We start from the raw sequence: 16,722 nt of genomic DNA, 5'->3' as shown, positions 1-16,722 counted from the left end.
GCTAGCACACTTTACAGAATAAAAGAAATCCACTGATACTGGGTCTGTCTCGCTTTTACTGTAAATGACAGGATTTCTAAGCCTTTAACTGGTATGTGGACAAGCAGAAACTTTCCCTCATCATGGCTACATCTCCATGTGGGAAGGAGAGGTCATGGAAGGAGGGAAAATGGAAAGCAAGGTTTAATTATATTGTAAGTGACCTTGAGGGGATGCGGGTAGCACTGTGGGTTAAACCACAGAGCCTAGGGCTTGCCGATCAGAAGGTCGGCGGTTTGAATCCCTGCGACGGGGTGAGCTCCTGTGCTCGGTCCCTGCTCCTGCCCACCTAGCAGTTCAAAAGCATGTCGAAGTGCAAGTAGATAAATAGGTACCGTTCCGGTGGGGAAGGTAAACAACGTTTCTGTGCACTGCTCTGGTTTGCCAGAAGCGGCTTTGTCATGCTGGCCACATGACCCGGAAGCTGTACGCCAGCTCCCTCGGCCCTCGGCCAGTAACACGAGATGAGCGCCGCAACCCCAAAGTCGTCTGCGACTGGACCTAATGGTCAGGGGTCCCTTTACCTTTAAGCCACCTTGAGCATGGTTTTTAACTTTGGGGAGGTGGCATACAAATAAAATGAATGATTGATGTCAGGAAAGGCATTACATATATAATTTATGCTGTGATGCTACCAAAGACACAGAAAGTCAGGGGGGAAACATGTTTCAGTCTTGGTGTCGTCAGCAGAATATTCTATTCTAACAAGAGAAAGGTTTTAAAAACTGAGGCTATTTGGAAACAGGCCTCAGTGATCATGGCATTTATGCTAATATTGCTCAGCAAAAGTGATTTTGAAAAAGAAGAAGCTTTTCCTTGCATATAGATGCATATCATTGATGTTTGGTTATTTTTAATTGAATGTTAAGTTTTTAAAAACTGAATTGTTTTGATTATATTTTGATTTGTAAGCACCTTTGAGTTGGATTTTTCCGCAGAGTATAAATGTAAAAATATTTATACTTTATACACAGTATCTCTCCTGGCGTGTCCGTTTTATCTGTTCTATAGAACTTTATGAACGGTGCCTGGGCGCCTTCTTCGTTTCAGGCCCAGCTGTGCAATTCCTTCCCGCTCCCTTACTGGAGAACTCGCGTTTGCGGCGTCTTCTCGCGAGACCCGGAAGCGGCACGAAGGCTTCCCAGAATCCTTCGCCCTTCCTTTTCCCCGGCGGTAGCTGTGGCTGTAAGGTGAGTCTGATGGCGGCTGCTTTGGGCCTGGGCTGGTATCCGCCGCCGCGGGCCTCCATCCCGGCACGGGCCCCCAGAAGCCCTCCTCAGATGGGGAATGGAGGCGAACAGCAGTTCGCCTGCCACGGCATTTCCGTTCTTTGGGGCGGGGAAGATTGAAATTCAGGCGCCCGGAGAAGACCGGGGTAGAGGCGGTAGGGGGGAAAATGGCCTCTGCAAGCGGCTGCGGATTCTGAAAGCCCCGGATGTGGAAGCCCTGAATTTGGAAATGCAAGTGGGCCGTGGGAGAAACAGATGGGGAGGGAATCAGTTCTGTAGGTTTTCTGCAGGTAGGCCTCGTCTTTTCGGCTCATCCTTGGGTGGGTTAAGTGGGAAGGCAAGATGAATTCAGGGATTTAAAAAAATTAGAATTTCATAAGTTGTGTTTCTTTGTTTCTCAGTTTGATACTTTTACATGGTCTTGTATGCACTGCGGCTTTTGGTGCATTGTGACTTTATTTTTTTATTGATTACAGTTTAGAACTTATTTATTGTAACTGCTACGGGTGATTTTCTGCTTTATTATTTGCTAGTGCTTAATTTTATTGTGTACTGTTGTATTCCAATGGGTCATTGAATACGACTTTATATGATGCAAGTAGTTTAACGTTATGTTCTTATTAATGGCTTTTTTGTATTGGATCGGATTGTTACAAGGTGTGTGGATTCTGCTGTAGACTTTGCTGTTTCTACAGCTTGTAAACTGCCTCAAGTATAGTAATGTATAAAGGCAGTATGCAAATTAAAAGTGAAATGAAAGTTGGGATTCTCCTCTTTGCCAGCCTGAAAAAAAAGAGCAAGTCTTTGCAGATTCATAGGGGAGGCCGCATGGTTGCTTCAAATATGGATGGGCATGTTTTTGAAGGGGTGGTACTCTGGGCTTCTGAAATGCAGCAGGGCCTTTTGCACTGCATTCCAGGAACACCATATTTATGTGTAATTTGTCACTGATTTTGGTGGTGAAGGAAGGCAGGGGAGGGTTATTATTTGTGCTACCAAAAGAAAGGATTGCAAGCCATCAAGTGTTGTGCTTTATAGTAGGATTGTGCATTTGTTACGTATGTAATTGAAATGGGGCACAATCATTCTTACAGGGCAATAGTATCTCCTTACCTTCTAATAGCACATTATCTTATTTTAATTGCACTATAGGGTGGCAAATAGCAGGGGGGAATGAATCTTGAATGTGTATGTATTGCAGAAAGGTGGTTAAGTGATACATACTGTAGTTGGAAAATATTGCTGTAAAAATAGAGGCTGCGCTGATGACTATCTTAGGACACCTTTGGATTAAATAATGAAAATACTCACATTCTTCTGAGCAGCTTTTTTCTAACCAGTGTGGAGAGTGTGTGTAATTTATGGCTACAACACTGAAATATATCTTTATTTCCCCTCTAGGTAAGCTCTGAAAATGGTCCGCTACTCACTTGATCCGGAGAACCCCACAAAATGTAAGTATTTTTCTTATGGTACGTGCCTCATTCTTTAGTGATTACCAAAACCTTCAGAATTACAATTTTTTATCCTTTCTCCCCACAGCATGCAAGTCAAGGGGGTCCAACCTTCGTGTTCACTTTAAGGTATGTGAAATCTTACTTTGACCCCCCCCCCCAAAAAAAGAAAAAAGTAGTGGGTGTGGAGTGGACCACACTGTAACTTGATGGAAGCAGAATTCATAGATTATGGTGCTTAATCACAAGATTATCACATCAGATTTTCTAAACATGTGTTCATATACACTTTACAGTATTGTAAAGCTTGTTGTGCTGCACAAAACAAGTTGTCATTCTCTATCTAACATCCCTCTTTCAAGAATTGGTGGTAATGGGGACTGTCCTGGCTACTGTGTTGCCTAGGTACTAAAACTATCAAGCCACCCTTCCTGGTTCCAAACTGGTGAGGAACAGGGGAATAATAAGGGCAGGGTCCTAGTGACTACAATTTTGGGGTTGGCTGCCAAGGCTAGTCAAATCTCTCTGATTTTTAATTGAGTTTTAAACAGAACAATAAAGCGCTAATAAATCCTGAAACAACAACAAGGTAGTACAAGATTATATAATGTATATCAGAAGAAGGAAGAGATTACTCTTGTTATAGACTCCTAAGGCAGTTCATTTTTGTCAAGAGGGTGATTTCTGTAATATATTGTCAAATCTTGCGAAGAGGAGAGCATGATGTTACATTATATATATTTTTTCCTGGAGTTGTGTAACACCACCACCCCGGCAAATGAGTTTTCCATGTTATATAATGAACATAAATAATATCCAGATAGCTCTTTTATATAAATCTTGCCTTGATCAGATGGCCTGTTAAGAACATCTGAACAATTAGTACGAAATTCTGATACCATCAAAGGGGGTTGATGTTTGTTTCAGGGGTGGTGAAATTAATGTAACTGCAGTGATGACCAACTTAGGACACCTTTGGATTCATAATGAAAACAGCTAATAGACTCTGAGCAGTTACTTCCATAGTTAAGCTTGAGTTACTATACAAGCGTAGACTCTTATTATACAAACAGTGGCTTGGGGCTATGTCTTAAAATAGCCAATAATGCAATTATCACTTCACCCCTTTAGAACACACGTGAGACTGCCCAGGCTATCAAGGGTATGCACATCCGGAAAGCTACCAAGTACTTGAAGGATGTGACCCTAAAGAAGCAGTGTGTTCCCTTCCGTCGTTACAATGGTGGCGTTGGCAGATGTGCCCAGGTATGGATGGATTTGGAGACAACTGTTAGCAATTTGAGGAAAACTTTTTGAAAGGCAGTAATTTCATTCAGTAGTGTTTGAGGATAACTGTTGTACAAAGAATATCTTGAACATGAAGGCTGGTGATTATTGATGAACATGCGTGGGGAAGATAGTGTGTTAAAAACTGAAGCCACAATGAGTTGTGAAGAAATTTGTCAATGACCAGTAAGCATGTTCTGTACTTGTTAAACAGGGGCAACATTGTCCCTCTGCTGTCAGTTGGGTACCAACAATGCTTCTATCAGCAGCAGATCAATTTCACAGTAACTGGGTTGCTAACAGTCCCTATGCAAGTCCCTTTTTGTGGCAGAAACTGGAAAATTCTAGGGAAATGGATGTGATATATTAGTGTTTGTTGAATCCTTATTTTTTCAGTTTGCTATGGAGAATTACATACCAGTGCCTTCAAGTTGTTGGATAGAATCACATTCTCTTATGCTTGCCTGTGGTTGCTGTGATGACTTTCTTAGGACACCTTTGGATTAACCGTGAAAAGAAAGTTTTGTTCTGAGCAGCCTCTAAAACAAATAATGTTTAGCATTTTTCTTCAAAAGTATACTCATAATGAACTCTCATCTTGCAGGCCAAGCAGTGGGGCTGGACACAGGGGCGTTGGCCAAAAAAGAGTGCTGAGTTCCTCCTGCACATGCTTAAAAATGCTGAGAGCAATGCTGAGCTCAAGGTATGCAGCTTGTTATGTTGGGTTAAGCTTCAGTTCTAATAGTGACCCAAATTTTGAAAAGCAAAGACAAACCTTTGATTCAGTGGAGTTGGTATTGAGGATATGAAGTAGTATTCTGTAAGAGACTTGGGATTTACAGAAGCATTGCTGAAGATGCAAGATTGGTTTCTTGGGTACAGTGTAATGTAACAGAATTTGGTGGCAATGATGACCTTCTTAGGACACCTTTGGAATAACCATGAAACAAACACAAGATTCTGAGCCACTGTAATTACTGGTATTTCTAGTTGACTTTTCAGATTTGGTTTAGGAAAGTTAGGGATTCACTTTGAACTAGGCAAAGCTATTTTGTTATGGGGTTGTAATGAGAACTTTTTATTCCCCCCCACCCCCAGGGTCTGGATGTAGACTCTCTGGTAATTGAGCACATTCAGGTCAACAAAGCTCCCAAAATGCGCAGGCGAACCTACAGGGCTCATGGTCGCATTAACCCCTACATGAGTTCTCCTTGCCACATTGAGATGATCCTCACAGAGAAGGAGCAAATTGTCCCTAAGCCCGAAGAGGAAGTTGCTCAAAAGAAGAAGGTATGAAACTTGTTAAATAAATAAATGTCTACTCAACTGTACAGATAACCAAAATGACACCAAAATAACTAGAACTTGATTTGAATTTTGACAAGGTAATTTAAAGAGGAGAAACTGTTCAAAGAAGTGATCAGGGCTGCCCTATACATGTTAACTCAGATGTGTTCAGAGGTGTAATTTGTGTTTTAGAATTGCACTCCAATGGTAATTGGGCTGTATATAATACTATTTTTTGCAAGTATTTACAAAAGAAAATTCTTGTACAGTAGTCAGCAAAACTATGTGAAAGTCTGTACAGTGATTGCAAATATTGTAAACTGCAAATATTGTAAACTGCTATGGAGGATTTAACACAGAAACTATGAAGTCTGTAATGGAAACTGAATTATAGAAGTGACTTTAATTTTAATACTCAAGTCAGAGGTAGCCAATGTTGATGTCTTACAGCTCCCAGCTCCTATCAGCCGCAGACAGCATGGAGAATTGTCTGATGATGGGAGTTGTATTCCAAAACATCTTGAAGACACAGTGTTTGCTATTGGTTATCTCTGGCATAAGTAGTTACCCCAAATACTGAGTTTTACCAATAGAAATAATAGTCTGTTATTTGCTTTTTGGTAATTTTTCCTGGAGCTGTGCTTGGTAATAGATAAATACACTGCAGTGATTCTTACATACAATAATCTCTCTGGAGTTATGGAATATATGCTGTGTGGTAAATGCATTTTCTAATTGGTTTCAGCATTCAGTGAATGTTTTTGGTCAAGTGATTTCTTTTGTTTTCTCCCCAGATATCTCAAAAGAAACTGAAGAAGCAGAAACTGATGGCTCGGGAATAAACATCTATTCAGTTCACAAATAAAAAACAAAATTTTAAGTTAACTGCACATGCTTTTTTTATTTATTGTTTTTCTTTGCAAATTTAACAAGCAGGAATATTGTTTTCTTTATTATATTTTAATAATTAGGATTATGATAAAACCCCACCACCTCACATTAAGGATACAATAACCACCAATATATCCATCTAAAGTGAAGCATGCAGGTTAATGTAAGCCCTACAGATGTCCAAATAGGTATATTCTGAGAGGAGTGATTATTATCATTGGCTTCTCTGTCACATAATACCGGTATATGTTATTTCACCAATTGGTCATTAAACCTGGGTTGGAAGTCGAGCATGGCTGCTTGCTGTTTAGAAACTGAATACAGTTTCATTTTCTCCTGGTTCTTTGCCCATCATCCTAGCCACAAATGAACACTTTTGGTAGTATTGATTTAGTCAATTAATTCTTTGCATAACATACACGGAAAAATGTGACTATAAGAAGAGGAGTTGATATACACAAATGGCATGTTTAAAAGATGAAAGTAAGACAGACTGCTGGTTGTGAATAAGTGCTGTGTGTTGCTAATGTTTTAAGTTAATAAAAGTTTCACTTAAATTTCTTTAGGACAAAGCTCTAAATGATTACTCCTTTCAATAAGTAAGCCTAACCTGAAAGGCTCAGAAATTATCAAAATTTATATAGCAGCATAGGGAGGTGCCTGATAATGAAAAAATAAAATTTGTTTTCAGTTATGGATGTCTAATCTTGATTAAAGGCTTAATGTTTGCAATAGGATTTTGGGAACAAGCAGCACAATCGTATACACACCACCAGCCCCGATAAACCAGTTTGGGGGATTTTAGGATGTGGCATAAGCTGGCCTTGAACCAGCATGCTAACAGGGAAAGTTGCGATGATGTAAACGGCAGGCATGTTATTTAGGGAATGGGGTAAAGTTAAATTGCATCTTAGCTTGCTTTATACACTGAGCCCATTGATGGGGCATGGTGTAATATAGACACACCACCAAAATTGTAAATAAAATGCACCCAGCTCCCAGCTGATGAAAGTGTCTCCTTTCTCCCTTCTGCCCCCCCCCATTAGTAGGGAACAGACTTGCTCTAGGTTTTGTTTTGTTTTTTTGCTTTTTAGTGACTTAAGTTGGGTTTTGAGGGAAGTAGGGATGTGGCAATTGGAAGGCACCCCCGCAGGGTTTTTTTAAATAAAAAAAAAGTTCTGAATTTTCATTTGACTTTACAACTCATCAAATAGGTTACGTAATTTGTTCCTTACATAAGCTCCAAGCCTCTTTAATAATGTATCACAAGCACTCTTAATTTTCCAGTTTGCACCAAAGCTGCATCTGACCTTGTACAGTACTCTCTGTGTTTCCCAGTCTTTCTCCATGACAAGAAAAGCTGAATTTCTGCAACAGCTCTGTTTAAAATAATCTGAAAATAGCTGGCTTGTGATTATATAAAAGCTGCTATGAGCAACGGCTTCCAATATAAACATAAAATGAGGAGCATGCATATTTCACATACTGTGTCTCAAGGACAGGAACTTTAAAGAAAGGCTATCCTAATACACAGGTGAACTGCCCTGAGACCTGTGGGTATAGAGCAGTATATAAATTCAATAATAAATGTGCCTATGAAAAACTGCATTCTTTAAGGGTGGCATGACAGGCAGAAATTCAGTGCATGAAATGTTTCCCATTACTAACGTTTTGTAATGAGAAGCTGCATCAGTTGATGATCTCTATTTTGCAACTCGTAAAATGACGATACCATGCCTGAAAACGTCTGATCCCATAGCAGCTTAAAGATAAATTCAGTGATGTGCCTAATTAGATTTTGAACAGAACTCTGTTCTGCAGCATGCCAACTAATATAACAGCTCTGCTGGAAGAAGTATTACTTGTCGTTGCTAAGGCAACACAGATTTCACACGAATACAGTCATTCTTTGGGATCACAAAATTACCTTTTTTATGAAATTTATATATTGCCCTTCATCTGAGGATCACAGGATGCTTTACAGTAAAAAAAACAAACCAAAATACCTATAATAAACTAAATATCCCTGCCCCCCCCCAGCTTAAAAGGTCATGGATTGCTTAATTAGCCAAAGGCCTGGGAGAAGAGGATTGTTTTTGCCTGGCTGTCAAAACTACAAACTCTGTAAACATCTGGCTGTGCTTTTGGAAATAAAACACAGTGAAGGCGCCTGCCTGATATCAACAGGCAGGGAGTTCCAAAGTATGAGTGCTGCCCCCATTCCACTGTCCAAGGCCCTTCTCCCACCAGCAATTATGTTGCGACATCATGCATAGACTGCATACCTGCAAGGGAAACTCAACGGAGAACGCATTGCAGTAATCTAGCCCTAATGCACGCTTCATGATGTTTCGGGACTACAACTCCCATGATCCCTAGCTAGCAGGACCAGTGGTCAGTGATGATGGGAGTTGTAGTCTCGAAACATCTGGAGGGCCGAGTTTGAGGAAGCCTGCCCTAATGCAACGAGTGAGCCCATGATGTGCTGCAGCCAGGCTTTCCTGGTCCACAGAGCGCGTTGCAGTAGTAATCCAACCAGCAATACTGTATTAAGGAGCAGGAGGGGGCGGGGCTTCGCGGAGAAATGGGGCTTCGGTCACACACCGCGCTGCCTCTAGTGTCATGGCCCTCTCGGTGGAACGTAAGTAGGGAGCGCGCGACGTCAGTGCACCACGTGCTTTCCTATTGGAGCTTACTGAGTGACGTCGCGTTCCTTTCTCGGAAGTGAAGAGCTCTCTCGGCCGGCACTCAGTTGGACGTTGGAGATCCGCGCAGGTAGGTCGGTGCGATGTCGGCGCCTTCCCCCTCCTTGCTTCCTTCTCCTCCCTTAAACGTCCCCGTTTTCTTAAATTAAAAACAAATGGCTCATTTGCATATGCTATTTCACTTATTGATTTTTAATTGGCTGCTTTCAATCGAGTGAGTGCTGTCGTTTCTTCTCTCTTTGAGGACAGGCTTTCTATTTATTTTTTATTTAAAAAAGAAAACAGCGGTGAGAAAAATACAGCGCGAGTGTTTGTTTTTAAACGACCCCCTTCTGTGAAAATACTTAATTGATTTATTTAGTGTTCATATACAGTGCGCCGCCAATTGATTGAAAAAGAACAACAACCACAGCTCAAAATGGTTTGCGAAAAAGGTAAAACAAGAAAAATCCAGGAAAAATTCGCAGACCTCCTTTGAAAAACAAAGGTTAAAATACCGAAACATTAAAAAAATCACCTCAGTTGTCTAAGCATTTTGGTAGGCTTGTCAAAACAAGAACGTTTCCAGCATTTAAAATAACAAAACGTGTGAAAAATGTGTTTATTTGCAGTACCTGAGTACTGTCCAATAACTGCATCCTCTGGGCTTTAAACCATAGGACTTACAAGGCATGTTTTTGTTTTTATGCAAGCAAACAAATAGTGCTAAGATGATTAAAAATTTGCCATTCCTGTGTTTTGACAGTTCTCTCCCCAGTCCTGTAAATTAACTTCAAGGTCTTCTGCCTCCACTATAGTAAAAACTGTACCTGTGTGTTTCTTTAAGCTTTGAGTTATAAACGTAGTAGGTATGTTTTTGGCTGATTTGTCTCTGTTTATGGATAGGTTCACTGATTCAGACCACAGTGTCAGTACCCTATTTGAAAGCGAGTCGCTTTGAACAAAGTGGGACTTAATTTAGTTTATTACTATTATGCCATTTCCCACCTGCCCCGAAAAGTTTTTAAAGCATATTACAAAATGAATAATAAGATGTTTATATCTAGATCAGGGGTCCCTAAACTAAGACCCGGGGGCCGGATGTGGCCCAATCGCCTTCTAAATCCGGCCTGCGGATGGTCTGGGAATCAGCGTGTTTTTACATGAGTAGAATGTGTGCTTTTATTTAAAATGCATCTCTGGGTTATTTGTGGGGCATAGGAATTTGTTCATATTTTTTTCCCCAAAATATAGTCCGGCCCCCCACAAGGTCTGAGGGACAGTGGACCGGCCCCCTGCTGAAAAAGTTTGCTGACCCCTGATCTAGATAGATAAAACAAACAAGCAACATGCATTGAAGGTCATTCTTCTTCACTAAATAAAACAGATACATTGTAGCATTTTGCAACCTCACTTACCTGGGAGTAAGCCCCATTTAATTCAGTGGGATTTATAAAATATCTGATTTTTGCATCATTGGTGAAAACCTATATGGGCAGATCAGACCTACTGAGGTAGGGTGGGGGTTTAGGAAGAATATTTGAGGAAGCACACCAAATCTAGATTGCTGCTGGGCTTTTTTTCTTTTGGAAAACTGATTGGTAAAAAAGTGTGAAGTAGTATTCTGCGGAGTGAACACTTAACCCAAAAGGGCAGAGGGTCTCCCAGAACCCAGCTTTTTGGTCTTGCCCCATTTGGAGAGCAACACCTGTTTGCTCCACTCTAGGAACAATATTTTTGCTTTACCAATAATATATTATTGTAATTTAGACTATTGGTTTGGAGTTGCCAGCAATATGAGACAACTTAATGGTAAGCTGCGCACTAGATGAGCCAAGAACTTGCTGTGCCTTCTCTCAGGTTTCTGTTGCTTTACACCCACAAACCTTTTTGTGGTAACTCCTCATTTAATTTGTCCTGAAAAGTTTGCTTTCACAGTAATAAGTTCTGAAATTTCCCTGAGGCTACTGAGTAGGAAATCCTGTTTAAAATCCTATGAGATGGATAGACTGTGCTTAACCTGAGTCCTTCTCATTTTGGCAGTCTACCTGATCCAGTTCTGCAACTGGTTCAGTGGACTGTGCTCAGTAACATCGTTGCACAGATCCATCAAAAGCTTTCTTTTTGGTTAGTTAATCATTTGCACCATTCACCCCAACAGACCCTTCCTGCTTCCCTCCACCTCACCCCTGAGAGCACCACATTGCAGTAGTAGGGCCACTTGCTTAGAAAAACAAAACTTTATGGTATCTGGGAATGTTGGTATAGCTTATGTAGCCGTACTCACATCAGTTCTTGCTGATTGCATGTTAAGAATTGTGGGCAGAAAGAGGTTTTGGTGTGTTGCTGCTCATTTTTCAGCACCTGGATTTTTCAGAATTGCCTTCCGAACTGATATCTTCCAAAATTTCTACTGTCCCAACTGCTTTTGTCATTTAAGGCCGTAAATGTTTGCCTAGCCAAACTGAGACTGACATGTAACTTGAAGGACTGTTCAAGGTACTGTTCTGAATTAGATTTACACTGTCAAATTGGTATAGCATATATATTGATTTGCACACATTCCCAGATCCATTTTTTTCATACAAAGAAAAAGCCCTGTGTTTTTCTTTCCTATTTGTTCCCCACCGTTCTTTACTGCCTACTAACAAAACCGAACTGCCGGGAAAAGAGAATGCAGTATTTACGGACTCGTCGTTTCGTGCCAAATTGTGTCGATTGTGCAGTTCTGTACTTTCTTTGTTTGCTTGGAAGTATGTCCCACTGAGTTGAGTGTGCACAGGACTGAATGTGCACAGGACTGGAGTTTTAAGCTCCTCGCAAGGTGCAAGGGCCACTGAATATGTTCCCCGTTTGCTAATTATTTTTCCTGCTGTGTTTAAGTCTTCCAGCACATTTCTGCCACAGGACCTGAAAAGAACAATGGTGTGCATTCCCTGTATAGTCATTCCCGTTCTGCTGTGGGTCTATAAAAGGTTCCTTGAGCCGTATCTTTATCCCATCATCTCACCTTTCATCAAGCGCATTTGGCCAAAGAAAGCAGTGCAGGAAACAGCAAAGAAAGACCAAAAAGGCGGCACTGAAAGTAGCCGTGAGTTGTACGACGCCGTGGATGATTCTAAAGTAAGCATTGGCAAAACTCTGTGTTGTGTGTGTACACCATATGAAGGACAAGTTGATCATGTTGAAAACATTTCTAGGACACCAGTTTCTAGGATGCTTCATTCTAGATCATACAGCAGAAACAGCTGCTGATCTGTTTTCTATACCACAGCTGTAGCCATGCATTCCCTGGAGGGAACTTCTGTGTCCCAGAACAGTAATGGAAAGTAAATAAACCATTCATTTTGAAGTTAAAACTTGTTGTCTCGGTCAAAATTTAAAACTTGTTGTCTCAAAGGTTCTAATGGTCTGAACATGTAAAAAGGTAAAGGACCCCTGACAGTTAAGTCCAGTCGTGAACAACTCTGGGGTTGCGGCACTCTTCTCGCTTTACTGGCCGAGGGAGCCCGCGTTTGTCCGCAGACAGTTTTTCCGGATCATGTAGCTAGCATGACTAAGCCGCTTCTGGCGAACCAGAGCAGTGCACGAAAACACCGTTTACCTTCCCGCTGGAGCGGTACCTATTTATCTACTTGCACTTTGATGTGGTTTTGAACCGCTAGGTTGGCAGGAGCTGAGACCGAACAACGGGAGCTCACCCCATCGTGGGGATTCAAACCACTGACCTTCTGATCAGCAAGCCCTAGGCTCAGTGGTTTTAGACCACAGCGCCACCCGCGTCCCTCTGAACATGTATTTAATTGTATTTTCTCTCTGTGTGTGTTTCAGACTGAAAGCAACGGCATCGCAAATGGATTTGCTGAAAGTGGTCCACCAGGGGTTTCTGAGAAAAAGACTGATTAAGTAAGCTTGTGCTGTGGGATCGTGGTTGCTTTAGGAAAATGAGCTGTTCCCACTTGGAAATTTAATTGCACTTTTTTTCCTGAAAGGAAACTTGGAATCTGCATACACACAGGCAGCCACTTGGGAAAATTTAGGATGGTATTTTCTTTGTAGCTGAAAAAGATTTAATATGTTGTCTTGCTCTGCTTGACATTCTCAGTACAGGAACTTTTTTCCAATGCAGTGCAGTTGATGGTGTTAGCTTTTTAGGCTCCAGATTTTTACACTGCTGTGTAACTGTCAAAATTGTGACTTGTTTCAAAGAACTCAACTTCCATGCAACTTCTTATATGCTTGTCTTTAAAAATCTAGGTGACTTATGTATTGTAGCCGAAGAGAACAGCACTGTAAATACTCAAGACACTAATAATATATATTAATAGCTGTTAACTCACTTTTTCTAAACCCATCCCTGCAAAACTATGCATTGTTTCGCATTCCTCCTGATTCTGCAGATACGATGAAGCAAACTTTGTGTGAGTAGACACGATCATAGAGGCGGTAGCCCTGATAATGGGAAATAAAATAGTATTCCTTGCCATTCATTCAGACCAGGCAAATTGCCCTTATTTCTGAAGGTGGAAAAAGAATGTTTTTCTTAATAATAATATAAAAATAGATCTGTGTGCAAACTGCTGTATTTTGGTTGGCAACGTTGACATTGGATTCAGAATTACTCTAAATAAAATCTAAAGGTTTTGCTTTTACAACTGAAGGCCGGCGTTCTTAATAAAACTTGTTTCATATCCTCGTGGATCTAGTTTTGCTCTTCTGTTCTTAGAATTGTGCGAATGGGAGATGGGGGATTTAATGACCCAAGTCAAGTGAACCAAAGAGTTGCATTGCAACTACAATGCACCATAAAAACAAAAATGGAAATAGTTGTATTACTGGGGGGGGGGGCAGGGGGCAGGCAAGATGGGCTTTGGATGGCTTCTCCTTAAGTGGCTCCTGCAAAAGGCCATATGGGTGTTCCTCTTGAGCCTGGCAGACATGGGTTCAAATCCTAATTCGGCCCTTCATCCATAAATCAGGGTTGACTAACCTTTGGCCTGCCATATGTTGTTGGACTAAAATTCCCATCATACCTGCCCATTGGCCATGTTTGGTAGAGCTGATGGCAGCCGTAGTCCAACAACATCTGGAGCAACCTAGGTTTCCCATCCCTGCTCTAATGGGTAAGGTTGGCATCTGTGGGGATAACCAACGTCTGGGACGACCAGTAATTCCCGGAGTTCCTGCTCCCACTGGCCGTGAAAGGGTCCACTGGTTATGATCTGAAGGTCGTGAGATTGTTGTTGGGAGTTCGGAAGGTTTCCGAAGGTTTCCTTGGAGTCACGAAGGCTCCTCTGGAGTTACGAAGGCTTGAGGTTCCAAAAAGTAAAGAATAGAAGCGGTGGCCAAAAATAAGAAGGCGGCCAAACTAAACTTTAGAAATAAAATGAAATAAGAGACTGCAGTCAATGGTGGAGTTGCAAGTTCTCAGCTACTGCTCTGTGCGTCTTAGTTTTCCTTTCGCTTTCTCTCTCTCTTGGCTTGTCGCGCACAGCTGTTCTCTCTTGGCTTGTCTCGCATACTCTACACACACGCTACAGAGAGCAGGGGCCTTTTATTAGTAAATTGAACATCGTCATAACGTTAACAATAACCAATCACAACGCTGTATCTAGGTGAGTTTCTGGGCGGGAAACTCCTAACTGACCGTTGCTGAGGCTGATTTTAGCGCGCTTTGCTACCAGCGCGGAGGGATCCAGGCAGCAAACCTCTGCCGGATCTCCTTGCCTTCCGTGCAATGTGCGGAAGGTTACCTTAAAGCGGACAGGTGAAGGAGCACCTTAAAACGTATTCCCACAGGCATCAGCAGAGAAACAGTATGCTCACTGTTGCCAATTTCCTCCACGATGCAGAGTTATCCAAGAGGGTGTTAGGTGTGTTCCGGAGCCTGTATTTGAGTTACGTGAAATAATAGCAATGCTAGAATAGTCCTGGGCATGGACTTGAAAGGGTGTTTTGAACATGTTCCAGATTTCTTTGCAGTGTGTAGAAATTTCTCAGCAGACTGAAGAGGAAAGGGGGTACCAGAATCTGTATTTCGCTCCCTGTGTTGGGTATTAAGGAGATGAGGATTGAAGCCCTTTGCCCAGTAAGGAGGTAATAGTGTATTCAGTTTTTGTAAGAGTCAGTAGGTTCAGAATTGCAATCTTAATTTCTGCAAGTAAAGACCTTCCTTTCTCTTTTGGTAAAGTAGAAGTTGTTTCCTTTATGCAACCAAATTAAGCCCTCAATTTAGGTTACTGAAAAGGTTAGGAGGGACAGTATTGGGACAAAATTACACAGCTCTGGCTGGACAATTCTTTCAACCTGTATTTATGTGATTTGTTGTAAGCACAAATGACAGTTTAGTAGGCTCTTCTTATAGGGGTTGAGAGGTGGCAGGAAAAATACCGGTGTGAGAGTTTGATAACTTGTCACATGCACACAAGCTGGAATTGAAAAAGTGTTTGGTTTCATACAAGGGTTGAGTAAAATGGAACTCTGAGACCCAGCAAGGAATGAGAAGGTCTTCAGACTAGATGCCATTTTGTAAGCGCATGTCAAAGATGTTCTAACATATTCCACATAGCTTCCATACTGGAGAAGGAGGTGGGCTTTTGGGGGGGGGTGTATGTGTGTGTTGAATCAGCCTCTGAAGGTGGCAACTGGACCTCTGAAGCAGCTGCAAGCTCAGATTGTGAAGTGGGGACCCTTCCAACAAAACGTTCTTCCATAAAGTGAGCTCATATTGGATCCAAGTAACAACCAGAGGGAAGGGGAGAGATCAAAGGCCTGTGTGAAAATGAAAGGAAGGCCTGAGCTTTCCCAGTGCCTGGAGTAGCACTTGCAGGTCTCATTTAAATCTCTCTGGATTCTTGGGCTGCAATTCCCAAACATGGTATTTATTAAAGCTTGCATATCCCACCTTTTGTGCCACAAGCGCTCCAAGGTGGCTAATGAGCGTAACGATTCAAGCATACGATCCAAAAGAGTCAGATAAGCAACAGAACAATACTGAAAGCAGCAAGAAGAAGCCCAGCATCACGGCTAAAAAGTCTGTTCCTTACTCGGAGGGTTTCAGAAAGTCAAGCAACAACACTGTCTGCCTGACGACAGAAGTTTTGACAGAAAAGGGCTGGAAGAAGTATCCTCAGGAAACAGAATTCAGCCGGTAAGAGTGTTAGTACCATTTCTGGACTGTGATAGTCTGCCCAATGTCGTTCAAGCGCCAGTGACTTCCAGATTACTGCAAACGGCAGGTAGTGTGAAATGTGGCAGCTTGACTGCTCATTGGGGCCGAATATCCCCATTGTGTTATGCTACTGCTGAAAGAATTGCACATGCTACCACTTAGCTACTGGGTTCAGCTCACAGTGCTAGTACTGGTGTATGAAGTCCTACATGAGTTGGGACCAGGACAGCTAAAAGAACATCTCGCCCCTTATATACCCAACGTATCACTGTACTTTGCAAAGAAAGGGCCCACTGCAGATGGACCTTCTCATCAAGAGGTCCATTCCATACAATGTTGGGCCTTTACTGTGGTGGCCCCTCTGCTTTGGAACTCCTTCCTGTTACTGCATATCAGGCACTGCCTCTTGTCTTTTCAGTGCCTGTGGAAGACTTTTCTCTTTCACCAAACCTACTAAGGTTAGATCATTATCTCAGTGTCAGCCTTGGATTTGAAATTATGTGTGTGTGTGTGTGTGTGTATACATGCAGTTGTTTTACATACCGTATGTTTTTGTGATACAGTCAAATCTCGGCTCCCGAGCACCGAAAACCCAGAAGTAAATTTTAAAATGTTTTTTGGAAGCTGAACATCTGACGCGGCTTCCGCTTGAGTGCAGGAAGCTCCTGCAACCAATCAGA

The 16,722-nt window shown here is 41.8% G+C and overlaps 2 protein-coding genes and 4 non-coding genes across 7 annotated transcripts; all 6 read left to right on the top strand.

Annotated features, from left to right (window-relative positions):
• The first annotated feature begins 1,128 nt into the window (after window positions 1–1,128).
• On the top strand, window positions 1,129–6,181 carry RPL17 (ribosomal protein L17). 2 transcript variants are annotated; one of them, XM_033164299.1, is made up of 7 exons: window positions 1,129–1,229; window positions 2,670–2,722; window positions 2,811–2,851; window positions 3,854–3,988; window positions 4,614–4,712; window positions 5,108–5,299; window positions 6,091–6,181. In XM_033164299.1, exons 2-7 carry the CDS (start codon window positions 2,683–2,685, stop codon window positions 6,136–6,138), a joined length of 555 nt encoding a protein of 184 aa, XP_033020190.1. In that variant the 5' UTR covers window positions 1,129–1,229; window positions 2,670–2,682; the 3' UTR covers window positions 6,139–6,181. The 2 variants fall into 2 exon arrangements, with proteins under 2 accessions (XP_033020190.1, XP_033020191.1); XM_033164300.1 differs by having other exon boundaries at window positions 1,206–1,224.
• On the top strand, window positions 2,526–2,594 carry LOC117055358. The gene has a single exon (XR_004427614.1). It is a non-coding gene; the product is annotated as a small nucleolar RNA SNORD58 (small nucleolar RNA).
• Window positions 3,670–3,737, top strand: LOC117055357. Its single transcript, XR_004427613.1, has one exon. It is a non-coding gene; the product is annotated as a small nucleolar RNA SNORD58 (small nucleolar RNA).
• Window positions 4,480–4,546, top strand: LOC117055355. The gene has a single exon (XR_004427611.1). It is a non-coding gene; the product is annotated as a small nucleolar RNA SNORD58 (small nucleolar RNA).
• Window positions 4,912–4,978, top strand: LOC117055356. Its single transcript, XR_004427612.1, has one exon. It is a non-coding gene; the product is annotated as a small nucleolar RNA SNORD58 (small nucleolar RNA).
• Window positions 6,182–8,859: 2,678 nt separating the features above from the next.
• C11H18orf32 (chromosome 11 C18orf32 homolog) lies at window positions 8,860–13,563 on the top strand. The gene is made up of 3 exons (XM_033164500.1): window positions 8,860–8,962; window positions 11,755–11,994; window positions 12,703–13,563. The coding sequence occupies exons 2-3, from the start codon at window positions 11,794–11,796 to the stop codon at window positions 12,775–12,777; spliced, it is 276 nt and encodes a 91-aa protein (XP_033020391.1). The 5' UTR covers window positions 8,860–8,962; window positions 11,755–11,793; the 3' UTR covers window positions 12,778–13,563.
• Window positions 13,564–16,722: the final 3,159 nt, after the last annotated feature.

The sequence above is a fragment of the Lacerta agilis genome, chromosome 11, assembly GCF_009819535.1.
Source record: "Lacerta agilis isolate rLacAgi1 chromosome 11, rLacAgi1.pri, whole genome shotgun sequence".
In the NCBI taxonomy this organism is placed as follows: domain Eukaryota; kingdom Metazoa; phylum Chordata; class Lepidosauria; order Squamata; family Lacertidae; genus Lacerta; species Lacerta agilis.
This window is presented reverse-complemented; position numbering and strand designations above follow the sequence as displayed.